The following is a 23,263-nucleotide window of genomic DNA, read 5'->3' as shown; positions in this document are numbered from 1 at the left end:
TTCTGACACAAACACAGAGGAAACCACACTTCCTCCTTGTAATCTGTGTTCATGAATCCCAGCATGTTGTTTATGCATGAGGCACAACGTCTTTGCGGTGTGTATTTGTGAAAATGCACCACATAAGCTGCATTGCTATGTTAGAACACATCTGTGAAACAACCAGCCTAGTGTGAGCATGTGTGCAATTGTGTGTTCTTGCTGCATCGGTGTCCAGATAAGGGATTTCAATCAATCAATCAATGTTTACTTATATAGCCCTAAATCACTAGTGTCTCAAAGGGCTGCACAAACCACCACGACATCCTCGGTAGGCCCACATAAGGGCAAGGAAAACTCACACCCAGTGGGACGTCGGTGACAATGATGACTATGAGAACCTTGGAGAGGAGGAAAGCAATGGATGTCGAGCGGGTCTAACATGATGCTGTGAAAGTTCAATCCACAATGGATCCAACACAGTCGCGAGAGTCCAGTCCAAAGCGGATCCAACACAGCAGCGAGAGTCCCGTTCACAGCGGAGCCAGCAGGAAACCATCCCAAGCGGAGGCGGATCAGCAGCGCAGAGATGTCCCCAGCCGATACACAGGCAAGCAGTACATGGCCACCGGATCGGACCGGACCCCCTCCACAAGGGAGAGTGGGACATAGAAGAAAAAGAAAAGAAACGGCAGATCAACTGGTCTAAAAAGGGGGTCTATTTAAAGGCTAGAGTATACAAATGAGTTTTAAGGTGAGACTTAAATGCTTCTACTGAGGTGGCATCTCGAACTGTTACCGGGAGGGCATTCCAGAGTACTGGAGCCCGAACGGAAAACGCTCTATAGCCCGCAGACTTTTTTTGGGCTTTGGGAATCACTAACAAGCCGGAGTCCTTTGAACGCAGATTTCTTGCCGGGACATATGGTACAATACAATCGGAAAGATAGGATGGAGCTAGACCGTGTAGTATTTTATACGTAAGTAGTAAAACCTTAAAGTCACATCTTAAGTGCACAGGAAGCCGGTGCAGGTGAGCCAGTACAGGTATATATGTATGTATATATGTATATAAAGGTATATACAGTACAGGCGTAATGTGATCAAACTTTCTTGTTCTTGTCAAAAGTCTAGCAGCCGCATTTTGTACCAACTGTAATCTTTTAATGCTAGACATGGGGAGACCCGAAAATAACACGTTACAGTAGTCGAGGCGAGACGTAACAAACGCATGGATAATGATCTCAGCGTCTTTAGTGGACAGAATGGAGCGAATTTTAGCGATATTACGGAGATGAAAGAAGGCCGTTTTAGTAACGCTTTTAATGTGTGCCTCAAAGGAGAGAGTTGGGTCGAAGATAACACCCAGATTCTTTACCGTGTCGCCTTGTTTAATTGTTTGGTTGTCAAATGTTAGAGTTGTATTATTAAATAGAGTTCGGTGTCTAGCAGGACCGATAATCAGCATTTCCGTTTTTTTGGCGTTGAGTTGCAAAAAGTTAGCGGACATCCATTGTTTAATTTCATTAAGACACGCCTCCAGCTGACTACAATCCTTGTTGACCCCTCTAAATTATTTTTTTTGTCCGTTGCCTCAAAAAAATGATTATTGTGACAAAACTCCTCCCAATTTCCTTGAGGGGAAAGGATTTATCAGATGTGTGTCTCATCCGCAGAGACAGGACGGCCTGATGCAGCGCTCCATCCGGGAGGTGAACACTTCAAGCCACTGGTGTGTGCTTTGGGATCTGGATGAGGACACACACTACAGCGTGCAGGTGGCACACACTCCTCCCAAGTTTCTTTAACTTTGATGACCCTCAAGAGTTTCATGGGCCGACATTGTCCTTCGGTGCGGGGACTTAGTAAAACACTCATTACAAAGACGTTTCATTGAAATCTCCCAGGCCCGCGGGTGGCATGATCTTTCACCTTTGTGAGGATAAAGCAAAATCCCCTGCGGGAATCCATTATTAATATGGAGGACAAGTACACGACACACCGCAAGGACAGCTAGTTTTTTCTTTGTTTTTAACAAGGCCTTTATCAAGGGTATGTTCATCGGTAATGCATATTAACAACACAACAGTATTTTGTTTTTTCTTAGTGAACCATTCCAAAAGCGGACAAAGACCTAGTTCTATGAAAACAAAGCAATTTTTCCTATAAGAAATTATGCTAATCCACTTAGACCGTTCCAGACAATCAAAAATATAAACATGATCGTTTAGTTTTTCAGTTTTGCAGAAATCAATGTGAAATGCATTTAAATGAAGAATTAAAGTGATAAATAATAATTTAACATTCCTTTTACCTTAATTGACGACTTGTGTTGGTGAAGACGGCAAGGAGCATAGAAGAAGGAAGGGAGGGAGGGCATCTTCTTATTTATTCATTCATTCATTCATTTTCTACCGCTTATTCCCTTTTGGGGTCACGGGGGGCGCTGGCGCCTATCTCAGCTACAATCGGGCGGAAGGCGGGATACACCCTGGACAAGTCGCCACCTCATCGCGGGGCCAACACAGATAGACAGACAACATTCACACTCACATTCACACACTAGGGCCAATTTAGTGTTGCCAATCAACCTATCCCCAGGTGCATGTCTTTGGAAGTGGGAGGAAGCCGGAGTACCCGCAGGGAACCCACGCATTCACGGGGAGAACATGCAAACTCCACATAGAAAGTTCCCGAGCCTGGATTTGAACCCAGGACTGCAGGAACTTCGTATTGTGAGGCAGACGCACTAACCCCTCTGCCACCGTGAAGCCCCTCTTCTTATTTAGTTTTTTTTTTGTATTTAATAGTGTTTCTTAGCCTCTTTATCAGTGCTTGCACATACTACATGTGTTGGCCCCATGGTGGCGTATTATGCTGGTGTTTTCAATAAAAAGTAGAGAGACTGAGTCACTAACTCTGGATTTTTGTTAGGGCACTAGCGCATAACAAACTCACTAGTTTTTAGGCAATAACCAAGACGGTAAACCAAAACTGGGGTCAAATTTTGCCCAAAAATTTTCAGCGGAAACCAAATCATGAGGTAAATTTGGTGTATGATAATCGGGGTAATACTGACATATGTTTTATTTTTTATGAGTCTGGCTTTCGTCTTTGCATCTTCCCTGTATTTTTTTTGTCTTGTCTGCATGATATGATGATTTTCCTCTTTTTTTTTGACATATTAGTGTTGTTGCAATGCTGGATACTCGTGTTAAACAATGCCAAAGCGTCAACTCATAAGGTTCTTGCATTTAGGCGTGAGCTTGCGCTCAGTTTTGGAAGCCTTTGAATGCTGTGTTTTGCAGTCTTTTTTTAAGGTGGGCCATCTGTGATGTCACAGATTGACAGACGTATATGTGTGGGCTTCCTCATAAATGCTGCCAGCCAGCCTCCTCCCCCTCTGCTCAGCCGAGACTGCTGCCTGTTATTCCTTTTCACTCCTGAAGTGAAATTAAATAATAAATGGGTTGTACTTGTATAGCGCTTTTCTACCTTCAAGGTACTCAAAGCGCTTTGACACTACTTCCACATTTACCCATTCACACACACATTCACACACTGATGGAGGGAGCTGTCATGCAAGGCGCCAACCAGCACCCATCAGGAGCAATGGTGAAGTGTCTTGCTCAGGACACAACGGACGTGACAAAGTTGGTTCTAGGTGGGATTTGAACCAGTGACCCTCGGGTTGCGCACGGCCACTCTCCCAATGCGCCACGCCGTCCCAATTATTAAAAAAATTATTTAAAAAAAATTAAACTGGATTAGCCATTTAGTTCAAACAACAAAGATGATGCAGCTTTGTTTTGATGTGGCATTGTGCACCACACAAAATGTGCATAATGTTGTGGCTGGCGACTATATATAGTTTAGGATAAGATGCGATGGGTTGGACTTTATTTATCTAACAATGGGGAAATTGTGTGTTTGCAGTGCACATTCAAAAAGTACACAACAAATAAAGTGAAAACAAGAAAGAAACGCATAGAACACAGCAGCGCCATTTCTAAATACCGCTACAAAAGTATAACACAACAAAAAAGCAAAACATTTGCATTAATAAATAAAAAATATTGCGCACATGCGATTGCACCAGGCATGGACAAACAACACAACAAAAGCACCATTTCAACCCCCACATACACTATTTGTGTGTGCGTGGGCCCAGCCTGCAAGGTGTTATGATGCGTCTAATGCAGTAGTTAGAGGGAAGGTTGTGTGTCTACTTCCCATCTGCTTGCTAACCTCTTGCTTACAGACACTAGCCCTTGTGGTGAACGGAGAAGCATTATTGTGCGTTAGTCTTCTCCTGCCAGTACACAGCCTCTCTTTCACCAAGACTCCTGTCAGGCCTCCACGTGGCTACACACGGTAACTAGGGCCCCGTGGCCCAAGGCAAACGTGGCCTGGGATCTCGGAGCTGCAGTGGTCCCCAAAGCTGTGATGCGCATAAGGCCCACTTTGTGGACACGCCCTGGCATCACCCAACCACGGCCCAGCTGCCTTGTGGGTTAGTCTGGGATGACAAAAGGCTCGGGGAGCAAACCCTGAGAGAAAAGCAAGTGCTGGTAGGCGCACCGTAGGCGGTCCTCCGACAGACCGGAGCTTCGGCAGCCGCCTACAGCTATGAGGTGGTGCCGGTCGTCCTGGGTTTCCAGTGCGGATACAACTCCCCACAGCGAAGAAGTGACGTTGGAGTCTGCGCGTCTCCCCTCGTCAAAAAAAACCCCTCAACGGCGGAGTGGCCGGATGATGGTTGCATAGAAGCTCCACAAAGGTCACAAAGGGGAAAGAAGGCTGCAGCAAAGATGAGACCCCAATTGTCTTGGTCTCCATGCCATTGGACCCTGGCCTTCTCTTTGCGAAGGACAGTGTGGTTGCTGTCTGTGCACCAGTCTCCCCACTTTAAAAGATTCCACGCATAGGCGTTCTCCTGTAGGCAATCCCAACAACAGGAGTACAATCATATTTGTTTCGAGTGATCGCCGATGACAACGACACCATGGTGGCCTCTGCAGTGCTCTATGTCATCGTCTGCTGGGGGGGCAGCACATTCAGAGACAGGAATAGACCCAACAGAGCACCAAAGGAGCTGACTACATCCTAGGCTGCCCACTAGCTCTTGACATATCAAGCGAGAATTCGTTGAGGAAGACCGATGTATCACCGATACATGCTCATTCATCCAGGTCTCCGACAAGTGTGTCCATCCCAAAGCTCTATGCTCCCTGTGCACCCCGGTTTCTTCCTCCGCATCTCCCCACGTGGATTTTGGTGTGGAAGAGAGCCAACAGCTGGTCTGCATGTAAACATGTCCATGGCAAAAGGCTCCCAAAAGGCATTTCCAATTGTCTTACAAAAAAAGCACCACAGAACTCACAAAAGTGTAACCTCTTGTGCAGTCCCAAAGGGGCCCGATCCAAAAGGCAAAAAACACATTAAAACGATAGGGAAAACCTCAAGAACACAATGAGGGGACACAAAAAGGCGCATAGCTCCTGCAACCAGCAGCCACTACAGAGAAGCCATTTTTTTGACAGTTTGAAAGAAAAATAGTGGTGATTCTTCCTTATATATGTTTAACTAAGCCCCTGTTCAAAAGGTAGAGTGATCATTTTGGAGCGGGTGGAACTTGGAGGGTTTCATTTGCAGTCAAAAGGGAACGGGTTAATTTCCTGCTGACACAAACCATTACAGACATATGCAAAATGCAAGCTATAAATGTGACGGTGGTGCAAAATTGACACCATTGCATACCTAATACATAATGTATTATCTAGACCACAAAAAAGTGTGTTGAGTCATCATACTGTAGGTCTTCTTAACTTCTCCATTTTTTTCTACTCCCACATCCCAAAAACATCCAACATGTTAGGCTAATTGGAGACTCTTGAATTGTCCAAAGTTGTGAAAGTCAGAGTGAACGGTTATTTGTCTACAAGACAAATGCAAGTTGTGCAGGTGGGATAGGCTCCATCTCCATGACATGCGGTATTGAAAATTATATCGAGGTGGAACTCGACATTAGTCTTAACACTGTGAAAACAAACATAATCCATCCTTACAAAACTTTGCTGAGAGAAGATAAATAACCTAATATGTTACGATCAGTTTTTAAAGATAACCCTGCATGTATCATATGCGCTGTGTTCAGGTGCAGTCCGTCGGGCCGCACGGCGACAGTCAACCAAGCAGAGCCCTCCACTTCAGGACACTGGAAAGAAGTGACCACTATCCGGCTGGAGTTTTGGACCACCGTAAAAACGATGCAGAAACCAACATGGCGGAGATATAACAAGAACCACACAAATTCTGTCATGTGTGTCCTCAGATGAGCCGGCCATGGAGGGTTTGGGTATGACACCACACCTGCAAACTGGAGAGCTGCTCATCATCACGACAGTGCTGCTGCTTTGGGCAGGTCAGCGTTCTGCCCTGTACACACCTCGCAAACACACACACGCTCACACAGCGCTGTCTTCCGCCACAGCCGTCATCGCCCTGTTCTGCCGTCAGTACGAGATCATCAAGGACAACGACTCAAACGGGACCAGGGAGAAAACCAAGAGGCCGCTGGTCCAGGCTGCGTCCTCCTACTACAACGCCTCAGCCCCGAGCTCGCCAATCTACCACAATGGCGACATCCACAGCGGAAGGGTGATTCCTTTACTGCTAAACCTCCTTCTCTTCTTCTCCTTCTTCCTCTGTTCCTTCTTGCAGAACCTCCGCATACATGATTGGCAGCTGGGAATATTTGAATTCAGAGCCGCCTCTGCAGTTGCATCAAAAATCTCCTAGCAACCAGAAGTCCTGTCATGTGAGCTAAATATAAAACAAGTAGTCTGGAGGCACAGTGTGCATTCCATAAAGTGCACCTAGTCTTTATCTCCCATTCTTGCCCGTTTAGACCCAAAAAATTACTTCAACACTAATAAATTAAGAAAAATATGACAAATTGAACAAATGTAAAGAAAAGAAGCATAATTATTATATTGTACAGTAGATCCTAGCTATTTGCGGGCGTTACGTTCTGAGATCACCTACATATTGAACAAAAACTACTAATCAAGACACCAACATTTTCTTTAGACTTTTGACACTTTAAAGCCCTTTCTACCCAAACCCTCCTGCTATCTTAAAGGCCTACTGAAACCCACTACTACCCACCACACAGTCTGATAGTTTATACATCAATGATGAAATATTAACATTGCAACACATGCCAATACGGCTTTTTTAGTTTACTAAATTACAATTTTAAATTTCCCGGGAGTTTCGTCTTAGAAGCGTCGTGTAATGATGACGTGTACGCGTGACGTCACAGGGTTTTAGGAAGTGTGAGCGCTACGCACACACACAGGTAAAAGTCGTCTGCTTTAACGGCATAATTACACAGTATTTTGGAAATCTGTGTTGCTGAATCTTTTGCAATTTGTTCAATTAATATTGGAGAAGTCACAGTAGAAAGATGGAGTTGGGAAGCTTTAGCCTTTAGCCACACAAACACACGGTGTTTCCTTGTTTAAAATTCCCGGAGGTGAAAATTTACTATGGATCACAGCGCGGTCAAGCGAACATGAATCCAGATCAAATGTCAACCAGCAGGTTTCGGTGAGAAAATTGTGGTTAAAAAGTCAGTTCTTAACGGATAAAAGCTGAGCTTGTGCCGTCCATAGCTGCCGTCGACTCGCCTGAGACACTGCGCGTCAAGACCCAGCCGTGGACACACCCTTCCGACTATCAGGTAATATCAAACTCACTAAAACACTAGCAACACAATAGAAATATAAGGGATTTCCCAGAATTATCCTAGTAAATGTGTTTAAAAACATCAGAATTCGTCCCAATGCTATCGCGTTTTTTTTCTTTTTCTCGTCCGTCACTATCAATATCCTCAACCACGAATCTTTTATCCTCACTCAAATTAATGGGGAAATTGTCCTTTTCTCGGTCCGAATAACTGTTTTTGTTGGAGACTCCCATTAAAATCAATGTGGACATATGAGGAGCCGTCAACATGTGACGTCATCGTCTGCGACTTCCGGTAAACGCGAGGGTTTTTCAGGAAGTACCTAGAGTGGCGAACTTTATCGTCGATTTTCTCTACTAAATCCTTACAGCAAAAATATGGCAATATCGCGAAATGATCTAGTATGACACTTAGAATGGACCTGCTATTCCCATTTAAATAAGAAAATCTCATTTCAGTAGGCCTTTAAGTTGACAGTCTCCTTTGATTTAAATATTTGCAATAAAAGTGACAGTTGTAATCATTAGAATATATTCAAATCCAGAACCCTCCCTGACTCTCTTCAATTGCCATTGTTCACTCACGATGAAGGAAGCTGACAAGCACAGAATATCAATCCATTTTAAAGTCCAAAATATGCACCGCACACTTATTACATTTATAGGTACTCACTACTAATGATAATGGAAGATGATCAATAGAACAGATGTATTTGGAGCCTTATGCCTGGTCACCAAGCTAGCTCTATAAAACCACAAATTCTTTGTTGGAGTTGAAGGGAACAGGCAATAGGCTGTCCCCAATAATAATCACATGACACATATTGATAGAGGTACACTAATTCCCATTACTCCTATGAACAAATAAGACTCTCCAAAACCTTAAATGCATGTTTGAACACGGTATAAACCTGCAAATTTCACAGAGATATGCCCAAATGGAGATTCAAACCCTTGATTTCCTCACTGTACTACCACCGTCCTAACAAGTAGGCCACCGTCATGCTGTATTTTTATGCTATACATTTAATCAGAATGGGCTTCATTGGCCAAGTCTGTTTAACACACAAGGATTTTGACGTGGTTGGCTGTGCTCTCTTTGTTTAATGTAAGCAATAAATATTAATGATTAACTAAAACATGAACAAGTCCTTAAATAACTAATACATGTATGTGCAGAGCTGGTAATAGTGGAGTGGTGAACAGAGCTTAATGAAGTGAGCACGAGATAGTAAATTCACAGTGGCAGATTAGTTCCAGAGTTATTGAGTGGTCATCAGATTCATAGCCTGAGGGAAGAAACTGTTCTTAGGACGGGTTGTTTTGGCGTACAGTGATTTGTAACGATAGGAGTTTGAAGAGCATGTGACTAGGGTGTGAGGGGTTCGCAGTGATAGTGACCTGCACTTTTCCTCACCCTGGACTGGTACAAGTCCTGCATGGGGGGGAACGTGGACAGCGATGATCTTTTCTGCAGTCCTAATTGTCTGTTGCAGTCTGAGTCAGTTCAGTTTAGTTGCAGATCCAAATCAGACACTGATGGAGGGGCATGTTGAGCTGATACAGGAAGAACTTCCTCTGCTGTGCATTTTTTATGTTTGTGTGGGAGGTCCATTGATTGATTGATTGAAACTTGTATTAGTAGATTCCACAGTTCAGTACATATTCCGTACAATTGACCACTAAATGGTAACACCCGAATAAGTTCTTCTACTTTTTTAAGTCGGGATGCACGTTAATCAATTCATCGTACAAATATATACTATCAGCATAATACAGTCATCACACAAGTTAATCATTGAATTATTTACATTATTTACAATCCGGGGGGTGGGATGAGGAGCTTAGGTTTATATCAGTACTTCAGTCTTCAACAATTGCATCAACAGAGAAATGGACTTTGAAACAGTGTAGGTCTTACTTAGTAGGATATGTACATCCAGCAGAGAACATAGTAAGTTCAGATAGCATAAGAACAAGTATATACATTAGAAATACATTTAATTATTTACATTAGGTTATTTACAATCCGGGGAGATGGGATGTGAAGGGGGGAGGGTATTAGTAAAGGGTTGAAGTTGCCTGGAGGTGTTGTTTTAGAGCGGTTTTGAAGGAGGATAGAGATGCACTTACTTTTACACCAGTTGGGAGTGCATTCCACATTGATGTGGCATAGAAAGAGAATGAGTTAAGACCTGTGTTAGATCGGAATCTGGGTTTAACGTGGTTTGTGGAGCTCCCCCTGGTGTTGTGGTTATGGCGGTCATTTACGTTAAGGAAGTAGTTTGACATGTACTTCGGTATCAGGGAGGTGTAGCAGATTTTATGGACTAGGCTCAGTGCAAGTTGTTTTACTCTGTCCTCCACTCTGAGCCAGCCCACTTTGGAAAAGTGGGTTGGAGAGAGGTGTGATACGGGGTGGAGGTCTAAAACTAATCGGACTATCTTGTTCTGGGATGTTTGGAGTCTAGATTTGAGGGTTTTGGAGGGGCAAGCTTGATCGAAAAAGGGTTGAATGAGAGTTTCCGCTAGAATCTTCAAGGTGCTTTTGTTGACCAGAGAGGAGATTCTCCTGAAGTTTAAGTCAGGACTTTGGGAAGGCCATTTTAAAACCTTGATTCTAGGACAGTGGTTCTTAACCTGGGTTCGATCGAACCCTAGGGGTTCGGTGAGTTGGGCTCAGGGGTTCGGCGGAAGTCAAAACACACCCGACTCATCGTGTAAATAAAAACTTTTCCCTATCGGTGTAGTACAGATACGGCAATAGCAGAAATCAGACTGATTTGCAGGTGTGTAATTGGTTGTGAGTTTATGCACCGTGTTGGTTTTGTTGTTTGAACAAAGTGATGTTCATGCACTGTTCATTTTGTGCACCAGTAAACAAAAAACATGGAAATACTTTAGTATAGGGAACATATTCACCATTAATTAGTTGCTTATTAACATGCAAATTAGTAACATATTGGCTCTTAAATAGTCATTATTAAGTACTTATTGATGCCTAATTCGGCATGGCGTTATTACCACCCTAACCCTCTAACCCTGACCCTAACCCTAACCAAATAACTCTAAATGAAGTCTTTATTACTTAAAATATGTTCCCCTAGTGTCCAAATAACTTTAAATTAAGTCTTTGTTATGAAGCTCAGATAGATTAAATAATAGTTGCTTAATGTTGTATTATTCTTTTATTTTTCCATATTTAACGTATTGTGTTGAAATTTTGGGAAATGTTTATAAAACAAACATAGACCCAATAATAAAATTTCAAGAAAGGGTCATTAGAATAATACACAAAGCCTGCTACTATGAACATACCAATCCCTTATTTATGAGTTCAAATGTGTTAAAATTTTCCGACATTGTGTTTTTAAAAACAATGGAAATTATGTTTCGAGTAAAGAACAACAGCCTTCCTGCTTGTATTCTCAGGCTATTTCATTTAAGAGGAGAAAACTATAATTTACGGGGGATATCGATTTTTGAAATAGCTAAAGCGAGAACAAATATAAAATACAAATGTATTACAGTTTTAGGAGTTAAATGGTGGAACAAGCTCAGTGATGAGCTGAAGACGTGCACTTCTTTGGTAAGGTTTAAGAAAACATTGAAAGGTGAAATATTTGAAAATTATAAAATATAGTAACAATTACTTTCATCCCATTGATTTTTGATTTTTTTTTTTTTAATTAATGTTCCAGGTAATCTAATCTTCTGTGAAGGTATAGGATAGGCAAATATAAGCTTTGGCTTCAGCCTATTCCTTTTTTGGTCATTCTTTTTCTTTTCTTTCGTGTGTAAATGTGCATTATTGTATACATATAACATGTACTGTAGAACTGATCACACAAAATGGTTGATTGATTTGATTGATTATATGACCGAAATAAACTTATTTCATTCATTCATTCAAGAATATGTTCACCATACTAATGTGTTACCAAAACATATAACTTTGTCTTGAATTGGAAAAAATATATATATTTTTTCCACTAAAGATGGGTTCGGTGAATGTGCTTATGAAACTGGTGTGGTTCCGTACCTCCAACAAGGTTAAGAACCACTGTTCTCGCCTGATTTAGCCATTCCCTTTGACACTGCACTGCACTGGCATCCTGTGCACTTAAGATGTGACTTTAAGGTTTTACTACTTACGTATAAAATACTACACGGTCTAGCTCCAGCCTATCTTGCCGATTGTATTGTACCATATGTCCCGGCAAGAAATCTGCGTTCAAAAGACTCCGGCTTATTAGTGATTCCTAGAGCTCAAAAAAAGTCTGCGGGCTATAGAGCGTTTTCCGTTCGGGCTCCAGTACTCTGGAATGCCCTCCCGGTAACAGTTCGAGATGCTACCTCAGTAGAAGCATTTAAGTCTCACCTTAAAACTCATCTGTATACTCTAGCCTTTAAATAGACCTCCTTTTTAGACCAGTTGATCTGCCGCTTCTTTTCTTTCTCCTATGTCCCCCCCTCCCTTGCGGTCCGATGACCATGGATGAAGTACTGACTGTCCAGAGTCGAGACCCAGGATGGACCGCTCGTCGGGACCCAGGATGGACCGCTCGCCTGTATCGGTTGGGGACATCTCTACGCTGCTGATCCGCTTGAGATGGTTTCCTGTGGACGGGACTCTCACTGCTGTCTTGGAGCCACTATGGATTGAACTTTCACAGTATCATGTTAGACCCGCTCGACATCCATTGCCTTCGGTCCCCTAAAGGGGGGGGGGTTGCCCACATCTGAGGTCCTCTCCAAGGTTTCTCATAGTCAGCATTGTCACTGGCGTCCCACTGGATGTGAATTCTCCCTGCCCACTGGGTGTGAGTTTTCCTTGCCCTTTTGTGGGTTCTTCCGAGGATGTTGTAGTCGTAATGATTTGTGCAGTCCTTTGAGACATTTGTGATTTGGGGCTATATAAATAAACATTGATTGATTGATTGATTGACATGTTTTGTATATATATATATTTATTTATATTTTTCATTTCATTTGTATTTATCTCATTCATTGATGTGCATTTAGAACGATAAATAATTATATCACAATTATACAATTTAAATTCACACAATTCCTGAGAAGGAGCAGGATGAAGAAAATCTTATAATTTCCTGCCCCCTTTGACATAATACATTATCTTACTTCATGAATATCATTTAAGCCGACACATATATCCAAATGTAATGAAACAATCAAAAACAAAAAACACAAGAAAAACACAAGTGCAAAACTTCATAAAGGATAAACCAAACCAAGAAAATAATAGTAATAATATAATATACACCTCACGGAATGATACAGAGCAAATACAAAACCAGACAAAAAATAAGTAAAATAATAAATAAAAAACAAAATGTAAACACTTATGGCTGTCCATATGATCTTAGTGTTCTATATTTATATATTTTTTTAATTGGAATATATTTCTACAGTTTTTTATCTCGTTGTAAAGAAAATTCTACAATTTTACCCCCACCACAAATGTACACATTTGTTTTAAAGTTGTCCTTGAATATTGTTGTTTGAAATGACCTTTTCTTCTATGCTCTGTATTCCCCGAAGTGATGACAAACATTTTTTGTAAATTTGCTGGTAATGTTTTACTTCTAGCCTTAAACATGACACACAATGTCTGTAGCTTTACTAGCTCCTGTAGTTTCAATAGTCCAGAGTTAATCAATCAATCAATCAATCAATGTTTATTTATATAGCCCCAAATCACAAATGTCTCAAAGGACTGCACAAATCATTACGACTACAACATCCTCGGAAGAACCCACAAAAGGGCAAGGAAAACTCACACCCAGTGGGCAGAGAGAATTCACATCCAGTGGGACGCCAGTGACAATGCTGACTATGAGAAACCTTGGAGAGGACTTCAGATGTGGGCAACCCCCCCACTCTAGGGGACCGAAAGCAATGGATGTCGAGCGGGTGAAAGTTCAATCCATAGTGGCTCCAACACAGCCGCGAGAGTTCAGTTCAAGCGGATCCAAGACAGCAGCGAGAGTCCCGTCCACAGGAAACCACCTCAAGCGGATCAGCAGCGTAGAGATGTCCCCAACCGATACAGGCGAGCGGTCCATCCTGGGTCCCGACGAGCGGTCCATCCTGGGTCTCGACTCTGGACAGCCAGTACTTCATCCATGGTCATCGGACCGGACCCCCTCCACAAGGGAGGGGGGGACATAGGAGAAAGAAAAGAAGCGGCAGATCAACTGGTCTAAAAAGGAGGTCTATTTAAAGGCTAGAGTATACAGATGAGTTTTAAGGTGAGACTTAAATACTTCTACTGAGGTAGCATCTCGAACTGTTACCGGGAAGGCATTCCAGAGTACTGGAGCCCGAACGGAAAACGCTCTATAGCCCGCAGACTTTTTTGGGGCTCTAGGAATCACTAATAAGCCGGAGTCTTTTGAACGCAGATTTCTTGCCGGGACATATGGTACAATACAATCGGCAAGATAGGCTGGAGCTAGACCGTGTAGTATTTTATACGTAAGTATTTATTAAAAATAAATAAAATGTTAGTGTGTTCTAAGTAATCTACTTTATGAATAATCCTTATAGCTCTTTTCTGTAATTGATACAATGCCTTTATGTTCCTCTTATAAGTGTTCCCCCATACTTCCACACAGTAGCTGATATATGGCAATATAAGTGCACAATACAATATGCGCATTGCCCTATAATCTAACATATATTTTACCTTGTTTAATATAAAAATACTCTTAGACATCTTTTTTCGTACATGTGCAATATGAGATTTCCATGTCAGACCGTCATCCAGTATCACTCCTAAAAATCTAAGTTCAGAAACCCTTTCGATATCGATTCCATCTATCAATCAATCAATCAATCAATGTTTACTTATATAGCCCTAAATCACTAGTGTCTCAAAGGGCTGCACAAACCACCACGACATCCTCGGTAGGCCCACATAAGGGCAAGGAAAACTCACACCCAGTGGGACATCGGTGACAATAATGACCCAGTGGGACGTCGGTGACAATAATGACTATGAGAACCTTGGAGAGGAGGAAAGCAATGGATGTCGAGCGGGTCTAACATGATACTGTGAAAGTTCAATCCACAATGGATCCAACACAGTCGCGAGAGTCCAGTCCAAAGCGGATCCAACACAGCAGCGAGAGTCCCGTTCACAGCGGAGCCAGCAGGAAACCATCCCAAGCGGAGGCGGATCAGCAGCGCAGAGATGTCCCCAGCCGATACACAGGCAAGCAGTACATGGCCACCGGATCGGACCGGACCCCCTCCACAGGGGAGAGTGGGACATAGAAGAAAAAGAAAAGAAACAGCAGATCAACTGGTCTAAAAAGGGAGTCTATTTAAAGGCTAGAGTATACATATGAGTTTTAAGGTGAGACTTAAATGCTTCTACTGAGGTAGCATCTCGAACTGTTACCGGGAGGGCATTCCAGAGTACTGGAGCCCGAACGGAAAACGCTCTATAGCCCGCAGACTTTTTTTGGGCTTTGGGAATCACTAACAAGCCGGAGTCCTTTGAACGCAGATTTCTTGCCGGGACATATGGTACAATACAATCGGCAAGATAGGATGGAGCTAGACCGTGTAGTATTTTATACGTAAGTAGTAAAACCTTAAAGTCACATCTTAAGTGCACAGGAAGCCAGTGCAGGTGAGCCAGTACAGGTATATATGTATGTATATATGTATATAAAGGTATATACAGTACAGGCATAATGTGATCAAACTTTCTTGTTCTTGTCAAAAGTCTAGCAGCCGCATTTTGTACCAACTGTAATCTTTTAATGCTAGACATGGGGAGACCCGAAAATAATACGTTACAGTAGTCGAGGCGAGACGTAACAAACGCATGGATAATGATCTCAGCGTCTTTAGTGGACAGAATGGAGCGAATTTTAGCGATATTACGGAGATGAAAGAAGGCCGTTTTAGTAACGCTTTTAATGTGTGCCTCGACAGTTTGATGGTGTCCTCTCTTTTCCTCTTACCAAAAATCATAAACTTTGTTTTTTTTACACTTAATGATAATTTGTTGACATCAAACCATCTCTTAATTTTAATCATTTTATATTATATTTATATGGATATTTATATATCCATCCATCCATTTCCTACCGCTTGTCCCTAGAAGTGTGCAAAATTGAAACACCGCCTATGTATTTGACATGAAAGAGACAAAAACAACAATATACAGACTGTTTACTGTGTCCATGTGTTTCCTCCTCTCAGCTTCACAGAGCTTCCTCCTCCATCAGCATCATTCGAGTCTGAGAGATGGCGTCGGGGTCAGCAGGGTCTATTTCAGAGTAAAACGTGGACAAAATAAGCAACACTTCACATAAAAAAAACAACTTTTCAACCAATAATACCTGGCCGTCCCGGAGAGAAGAGCAACTGCTGCCATCTTGTGGCAAAAGACTTCAATGTTTAGACCTGTGCTGAACAAAATGGACGCGGCAGAGGTTTTGCTTTTCCCGCCGGTTGACGTCACTCTCACTTCCTGTTTCCGGTTATACTTTCCCGCTCGTGAACATCACCGGCTTCTGACTGCGCAGACGCGAAAGTAAGTTCGTTTCCACCATTTCTTCTGTCAATACACTTCCATACATAGACGTCTTGTAAGGAGACGCAGCATTGGCTGCTGCGACGCGAGAAATTGGGCCGCCATCTTGAAGTGGTGATGAGGAGCCGCGGAGCAGCCTCAACGGACAGTTGGCAGGTAGAAAACAAAGATGTCGGGCTGGTGTTCAGCGTTTTTCTGCTCAAATGTTGAAAATAGGAATCGGGGGATTGCTTTTCACAAGTAAGATCTAGCATTAATGTAGTATTGGTTGTGTTTTTGTGAAAATAATATCACCACAGAGTTGAGAAGGAGCAAAGATCTTCTAACTTTATATTTGATTATTAACACAATTACCAAATATGTTGTCTGTAAGAAGGTGAATTGTGTTCAAATGCCCCGAATTTCCCCTGAATGGTTTGAAAATGTAACATTGGGTTCCACAATGTAAAGCGCTTTGAGTCACTAGAGAAAAGCGCTATATAAATATAATTCACTTCACTTCACTACAATAGTACTGAAATTGTAGCCGCTAGAAAACAAGAGTATGACCCTAAGGGCGTCCAAACTTTTTCCACAGAGGGCCGCACACGGAAAAAATTAAGCATGCAGGGGCCTTTTTTATATTTTTCATTTTCAAACCATAACAAAATATATATATGGATTTTTTTTAACCCTTAGGGCTCCTGGGGAGCATAGAGGGTCTCAGTCTCTAAAATGTTAAAAATAAGTCAAATTATTATTGTTATTGTTTATTTAATGCTTACAGTAAATATCTATATCAACTTGTGGTTCATATAAAGTAAAAAAAAAAAGTTTTCATGCCTTTTGTGTCAAACACAGCTTTGTTTTTTTATATTAAAACTGAAATATGCAGTACTTAGATGGATAGATAGATAGTACTTCAGGAGAGTTCCTTTATTTAGCAATTAAAGCCCTCAAAGATCAATAATGCAGGACACCATTGATTTTAATTATTTAATATTTTTGAGTAATCACAGTGAAAAGTTAAATAAAATCCTACTAAATATATTTAGTTAGAAAGGTTCCCCACTCATAAAGTGATGCATTTTTATTACTTGTTTTTTTTTTTTTTTTACTTTTAACACTTAAATTTCAAGATCAACTTCCGATATATCTGTTGATTTTAAGTTTGAACTATTATTTTGTTTGTTTTATGCGCTTTTGTCAAAACTTTGATGGTATTGTATGGCAGGGGTAGGGAACCTATGGCTCTAGAGCCAGATGTGGCTCTTTTGATGACTGCACCTAGCTCTCGGATACATCTTAGCTGACATTGCTTAACACGATAATGATAATGAATAATTCCGCTGGAAATCACAGTGTCAAAAATCAATCAATCAATCAATCAATGTTTATTTTATAGCCCTAAATCACAAATGTCTCAAAGGACTGTACAAACCACTACGACTACGACATCCTCGGAAGAACCCACATAAGGGCAAGGAAAACTCACACCCAGTGGGACGCCAGTGACAATGCTGACTATGAGAAACCTTGGATAGGACCTCAAATGTGGGCAACCCCCGCCCCCCTAGGGGACCGAAAGCAATGGATGTCGAGCGGGTCTAACATGATACTGTGAAAGGTCAATCCATAGTGGCTCCAACACAGCCGCGAGAGTTCAGTTCAAAGTGGATCCAAGACAGCAGCAAGAGTCCCGTCCACAGGAAACCATCCCAAGTGGAGGCGGATCAGCAGCGTAGAGATGTATATATGTATATATATATAAAAATAACGTTCAAAATACAAAACGTTCTCATGCATTTTCATCCATCCATCCGGTTTCTACCGCACTTGTTCAAGAAGTCGGATTAATGGTAAGGAGTATTTTATTTATTTTTTGGTTAGCCTCAGAATAACAATGTTACTAAAAAGAATAAGAGACTTATAATACTCTAAAAATGTTGGTCTTTCTTAAAAATGCACGCGTTTAGTTGAATTCACTGTTAAAAAAAATAAATATTTGGCTCTCACGGAAATACTTTTAAAAATATTTGGCTTGTATGACTCTCTCAGCCAAAAAGGTTCCCGACCCCTGTTGTATGGCAACCACACAACATACGCTATATTTTTTTTTCACATAAAACATTTTTAAGTGATAATTTTTAAGTAATAATTTATTATAACATAGATTTTTTGTTGCCTTTTTTTTTTTGGGAGGAATGGAAAGAAAAGAAAATATAGACAAAAGGAAAAAAAACTGCCTGCATGGCAGCTTTGTGTCAACATTGCCACTAATTTCTCATTAGATTTCACCTCATTCCAATTTTTTTTTAAATGTTTTTTTTAATTTTTGCAATGCTATCAATTTTGCCATTTTTGCAGAATGTGTGGCGGGCCGGTAAACGATTAGCTGCGGGCCACAAATGGCCCCCCGGGCCGCACTTTTGACACCCCTGGTATGACCATAATAGAATTGCTTGTCAATGAAATTAATTACATTTAAAAATGTCATACTTGTCATTCTCTGCAAACTTATGGTGGCATCATGCCTTCAGTTTGCATATTGGTTATAGTTCTCTGCAAACCTATGAACTGTTCCATTTTGTCTTCATTATTTTTCTCAGAATGCACCAGAATGCTTCATTTGTATGTGAAAATCACAAAGAAATCTTCTGGGGGAGGATGACCCCCATACAGGGGTTTGGTTTACAAACTTTCAGCCCCTCCTAAAACAAAATTCACCAGCCGCCACTGATTATGATGCATTCTCATTTTAGGCAAAGTATGAGAAAATACTTTCTTAACCATCAATCAATCAATCAATGTTTATTTATATAGCCCCAAATCACAAATGTCTCAAAGGACTGCACAAATCATTACGACTACAACATCCTCGGAAGAACCCACAAAAGGGCAAGGAAAACTCCCACCCAGTGGGCAGGGAGAATTCACATCCAGTGGGACGCCAGTGACAATGCTGACTATGAGAAACCTTGGAGAGGACCTCAGATGTGGGCAACCCCCCCCCTCTAGGGGACCGAAAGCAATGGATGTCGAGCGGGTCTAACATGATACTGTGAAAGTTCAATCCATAGTGGCTCCAACACAGCCGCGAGAGTTCAGTTCAAAGCGGATCCAAGACAGCAGCGAGAGTCCCGTCCACAGGAAACCATCTCAAGCGGATCAGCAGCGTAGAGATGTCCCCAACCGATACAGGCGAGCGGTCCATCCTGGGTCCCGACGAGCGGTCCATCCTGGGTCTCGACTCTGGACAGCCAGTACTTCATCCATGGTCATCGGACCGGACCCCCTCCACAAGGGAGGGGGGGATATAGGAGAAAGAAAAGAAGCGGCAGATCAACTGGTCTAAAAAGGAGGTCTATTTAAAGGCTAGAGTATACAGATGAGTTTTAAGGTGAGACTTAAATGCTTCTACTGAGGTAGCATCTCGAACTGTTACCGGTTAACATTATGATTGTAACCAGGAATAATAATTCAAGTAACAATATGTAAATACTAACATTGTTGGGTAAGACAGAATTTGGTTTTATTCTGAATCTAGAATAGAATGGAATTTATTGTCATTATATTTGCATATAACGAGATTAAAGACTCCAACTCAAGGTGCACCTGTAGCGCCTGCCTGATGGTAGCCAGGGTGTGTCCCGTCTTTGGTGATGCTTTTTGCTTTCTTGAGGCAACGGGAGTCGTGTAAATCCCTTCAGGGAGGGCAGGGGACAGCCAATGATTGTTTGTGCAGACTTTATGACCCCCTGAATCGCCTGTTTTGTCTGCTTCAGTGCAGCTGGCGTACCACACTGTTATGCAGTACGTCAGCAGGCTCTCGACAGCCGAGCGATAGAAAGTCACCATCAGCGGTCTCTCCAGTCTCTTTTTCGTCAGCACCCTCAGGAAGTGGAGTCCCCGCTGTTGTATTTTGGGTCCAGGACAGGTCAGCAGATATGAGGGTGCAGAGGAACTTGACCGAGTTGACTCTCTCCAGCTCCTCGCCGTTGATGTAGAGGGGGGCGGGGTCTGCAGTGTTTTTCCTGAAGTCAAAGATGAGTTCTTTGGTGTTTGTGGTGTTTAGTGCCAGATTATTCACTGAACTGAACTGAATCTAGTAAAACCGATTGGTTGTTTTAGCTGATATAAAGACTTTCAGGTGTTTATAGATGTTTAAGTATTTGGCTTTTATTCAAAGCGACATAAATTAATAAAAAATACTTATAAAAAGTCACTGTAAACATGATAATTTAAGGGAAGAATGTAATACAAAATATCAATAAAAAGTGTCAAGACGGAATAAACTCTGCTGCTGCAGCAACAGAGATACAGTTTATAAGATGTATAGATATCTATTGTATTCATACATTGTTTACGTAGGATATACGCATGTATATATAACCTAATGATATTGTTTCTTTAACTTAAAAATAGCTGACCGTTTTTTCCATTTTCTCTTTTTTTTCCATTTTCCATTTTCTCTTGGTTTATATTGGATTATATTGCCAGTCTCCCTTAGAGATAGGGTGAGAAGCTCTGCCATCCGGGAGGAACTCAAAGTAAAGCCGCTGCTCCTCCACATGGAGAGGAGCCAGATGAGGTGGTTCGGGCATCTGGTCAGGATGCCACCCGAACGCCTCCCTAGGGAGGTGTTTAGGGCACGTCCAACCCGTAGTAGGCCACGGGGAAGACCCAGGACACGTTGGGAAGACTATGTCTCCCGGCTGGCCTGGGAACGCCTCGGGATCCCCCGGGAAGAGCTAGACGAAGTGGCTGGAGATAGGGAAGTCTGGGCTTCCCTGCTTAGGCTGCTGCCCCCGCGACCCGACCTCGGATAAGCAGAAGATGATGGATGGATGGATGGATATATTGCTAGTTTTGATCTCGGACATCTGGTCACTTATAGCAGCGGTTCTCAACGTTTTTTCAGTGATGTACCCCCTGTGAACATTTTTTTTTTAATTCAAGCACCCCCTAATCAGAGCAAAGAAGAGATAAAAAAGTAAAATACAGCACCGTGTCATCAGTTTCTGATTTATTAAATTGTATAAATTGTAGTGGTCTTTCTTGAACTATTGGGGGAAAAAGATATAAAAATAACTAAAAACTTGTTGAAAAATAAACAATTGATTTAATTATAAATAAAGATTTCTACACGTAGAAGTAATCATCAACTTCAAGTGCCCTCTTTGGGGATTGTAATAGAGATCCATTTTCTTCACACAAAAAAAGGATCTTTAACATCAATATTTATCAATCAATCAATGTTTACTTATATAGCCCTAAATCACTAGTGTCTCAAAGGGCTGCACAAACCACCACGACATCCTCGGTAGGCCCACATAAGGGCAAGGAAAACTCACACCCAGTGGGACGTCGGTGACAATGATGACTATGAGAACCTTGGAGAGGAGGAAAGCAATGGATGTCGAGCGGGTCTAACATGATACTGTGAAAGTTCAATCCACAATGGATCCAACACAGTCGCGAGAGTCCAGTCCAAAGCGGATCCAACACAGCAGCGAGAGTCCCGTTCACAGCGGAGCCAGCAGGAAACCATCCCAAGCGGAGGCGGATCAGCAGCGCAGAGATGTCCCCAGCCGATACACAGGCGAGCAGTACATGGCCACCGGATCGGACCGGACCCCCTCCACAAGGGAGAGTGGGACATAGAAGAAAAAGAAAAGAAAAGAAACGGCAGATCAACTGGTCTAAAAAGGGAGTCTATTTAAAGGCTAGAGTATACAAATGAGTTTTAAGGTGAGACTTAAATGCTTCTACTGCATTTATGGAACATGTCCACAAAAAAATCTTGTTGAAGTATTATTCAATAAATATACTTATAAAGGATTTTTGAATTGTTGCTATTTTTAGAATATTTTTGATAAATCTCACGTACCCCTTGGCATACCTTCAAGTACCCCCATTTGAGAACCACTGACTTATAGCATATAAGAATATTCTATTACTTTTAAGCAAACTATGAATAATAAAACATGTGTCCTTCATCATAGGTACACGTATGACAAAAATACGCGTGGAAATCAGTGGTATTCAGTGAGGTAAAATTAATTAAATACGGTCCTTCGGAATGAATTGCACTGAGTGGAGCGGATCACCACTCCAAGATGGTGGCCCCGCGTCTCGTCAGCGCCAGTAGGCAGTAGCGCTCGATGCTGCGTCAACTTATAAGTATTGTCTACGGTCAATACACTTAATTATGCACACTGCATAATTATTTACATAATTAACAATTGTTTTAAGAATGTTGAATGTAACGTCGTCCCAAATTCTTTTACTGTCAAAAACGAAGATCATTTTATTAAACTAGATGAGTCCATTCCTGAAGGAATTACGTGTGAATGCTGAAGTTGAACTGAAATCCTGGAATTTTTTTATTTTTTATTTTACAATTGTCGAAGTAGAGCACACAATTCCCAAACAGGCTGAACCGTTTGAATCAGATGAAAAATGTGGGAATTGGGGAACTTTGAAAAAATGTCTAATTGATTTCAATGGGAATATACAAACAACTTGGAATTGTCGGGAAAAGCATGTATTTTCTTGAAAATGGTAACAAAAAAAACATGAATGAGTTGAAATAGTTGGCGTTGAAATTTTTCGAATCGGTCAAGAAATGTCGAAGTAGTAACATGTTGAATTGAGAAATGGAATTCCTGGAATTTTGTGAAAACTGGGAATTTTTCCAGTTCAAAAAACAACTTAGTTTTTTTGTCCTGATTAAGACGAACGTTTTGACGGTGGAACGGTTGAAATGCGTTGAAAAATGTGGAAGGAGTAGACGCCAGGAAAAAGGGTGGAAAGAGGGCTTTGGAAAACCAGGAATTCTAGAAAAAAATTGTTGAACTTGGAAAAGGGGAAGTTTTAATTTCCAGAATGGTAAAATGTGGAATGGTTTGAAAAATGTGGAAACGGTGGAAGTTTGAACTACGGCCATTTCATTTTGAATGGGGAAAAAACCTGGAATTC

The 23,263-nt window shown here is 41.6% G+C and overlaps 1 protein-coding gene across 2 annotated transcripts in view; it reads left to right on the top strand.

Annotated features, from left to right (window-relative positions):
- LOC133544368 (fibronectin type III domain-containing protein 4-like) overlaps window positions 1-22,634 on the top strand; it is a 55,145-nt gene extending 32,511 nt beyond the window's left edge. Inside the window, exons 3-8 of one of the 2 annotated variants that reach the window (XM_061889603.1) lie at window positions 1,656-1,757; window positions 6,137-6,239; window positions 6,314-6,403; window positions 6,473-6,639; window positions 7,659-7,726; window positions 15,970-22,634. In XM_061889603.1, coding sequence (XP_061745587.1) covers window positions 1,656-1,757; window positions 6,137-6,239; window positions 6,314-6,403; window positions 6,473-6,639; window positions 7,659-7,726; window positions 15,970-16,066 — 627 coding nt within the window. In that variant the 3' untranslated portion in view covers window positions 16,067-22,634. The remainder of the gene's footprint in view (window positions 1-1,655; window positions 1,758-6,136; window positions 6,240-6,313; window positions 6,404-6,472; window positions 6,640-7,658; window positions 7,727-15,969) is intronic. The other variant, XM_061889604.1, reaches the window with a different exon arrangement.
- Window positions 22,635-23,263: the final 629 nt, after the last annotated feature.

This window comes from Nerophis ophidion, linkage group LG27 (assembly GCF_033978795.1).
Source record: "Nerophis ophidion isolate RoL-2023_Sa linkage group LG27, RoL_Noph_v1.0, whole genome shotgun sequence".
NCBI lineage: Eukaryota > Metazoa > Chordata > Actinopteri > Syngnathiformes > Syngnathidae > Nerophis > Nerophis ophidion.
Note: the sequence above shows the minus strand (reverse complement) of the source record. Positions and strands in the feature narration are given on the sequence as shown.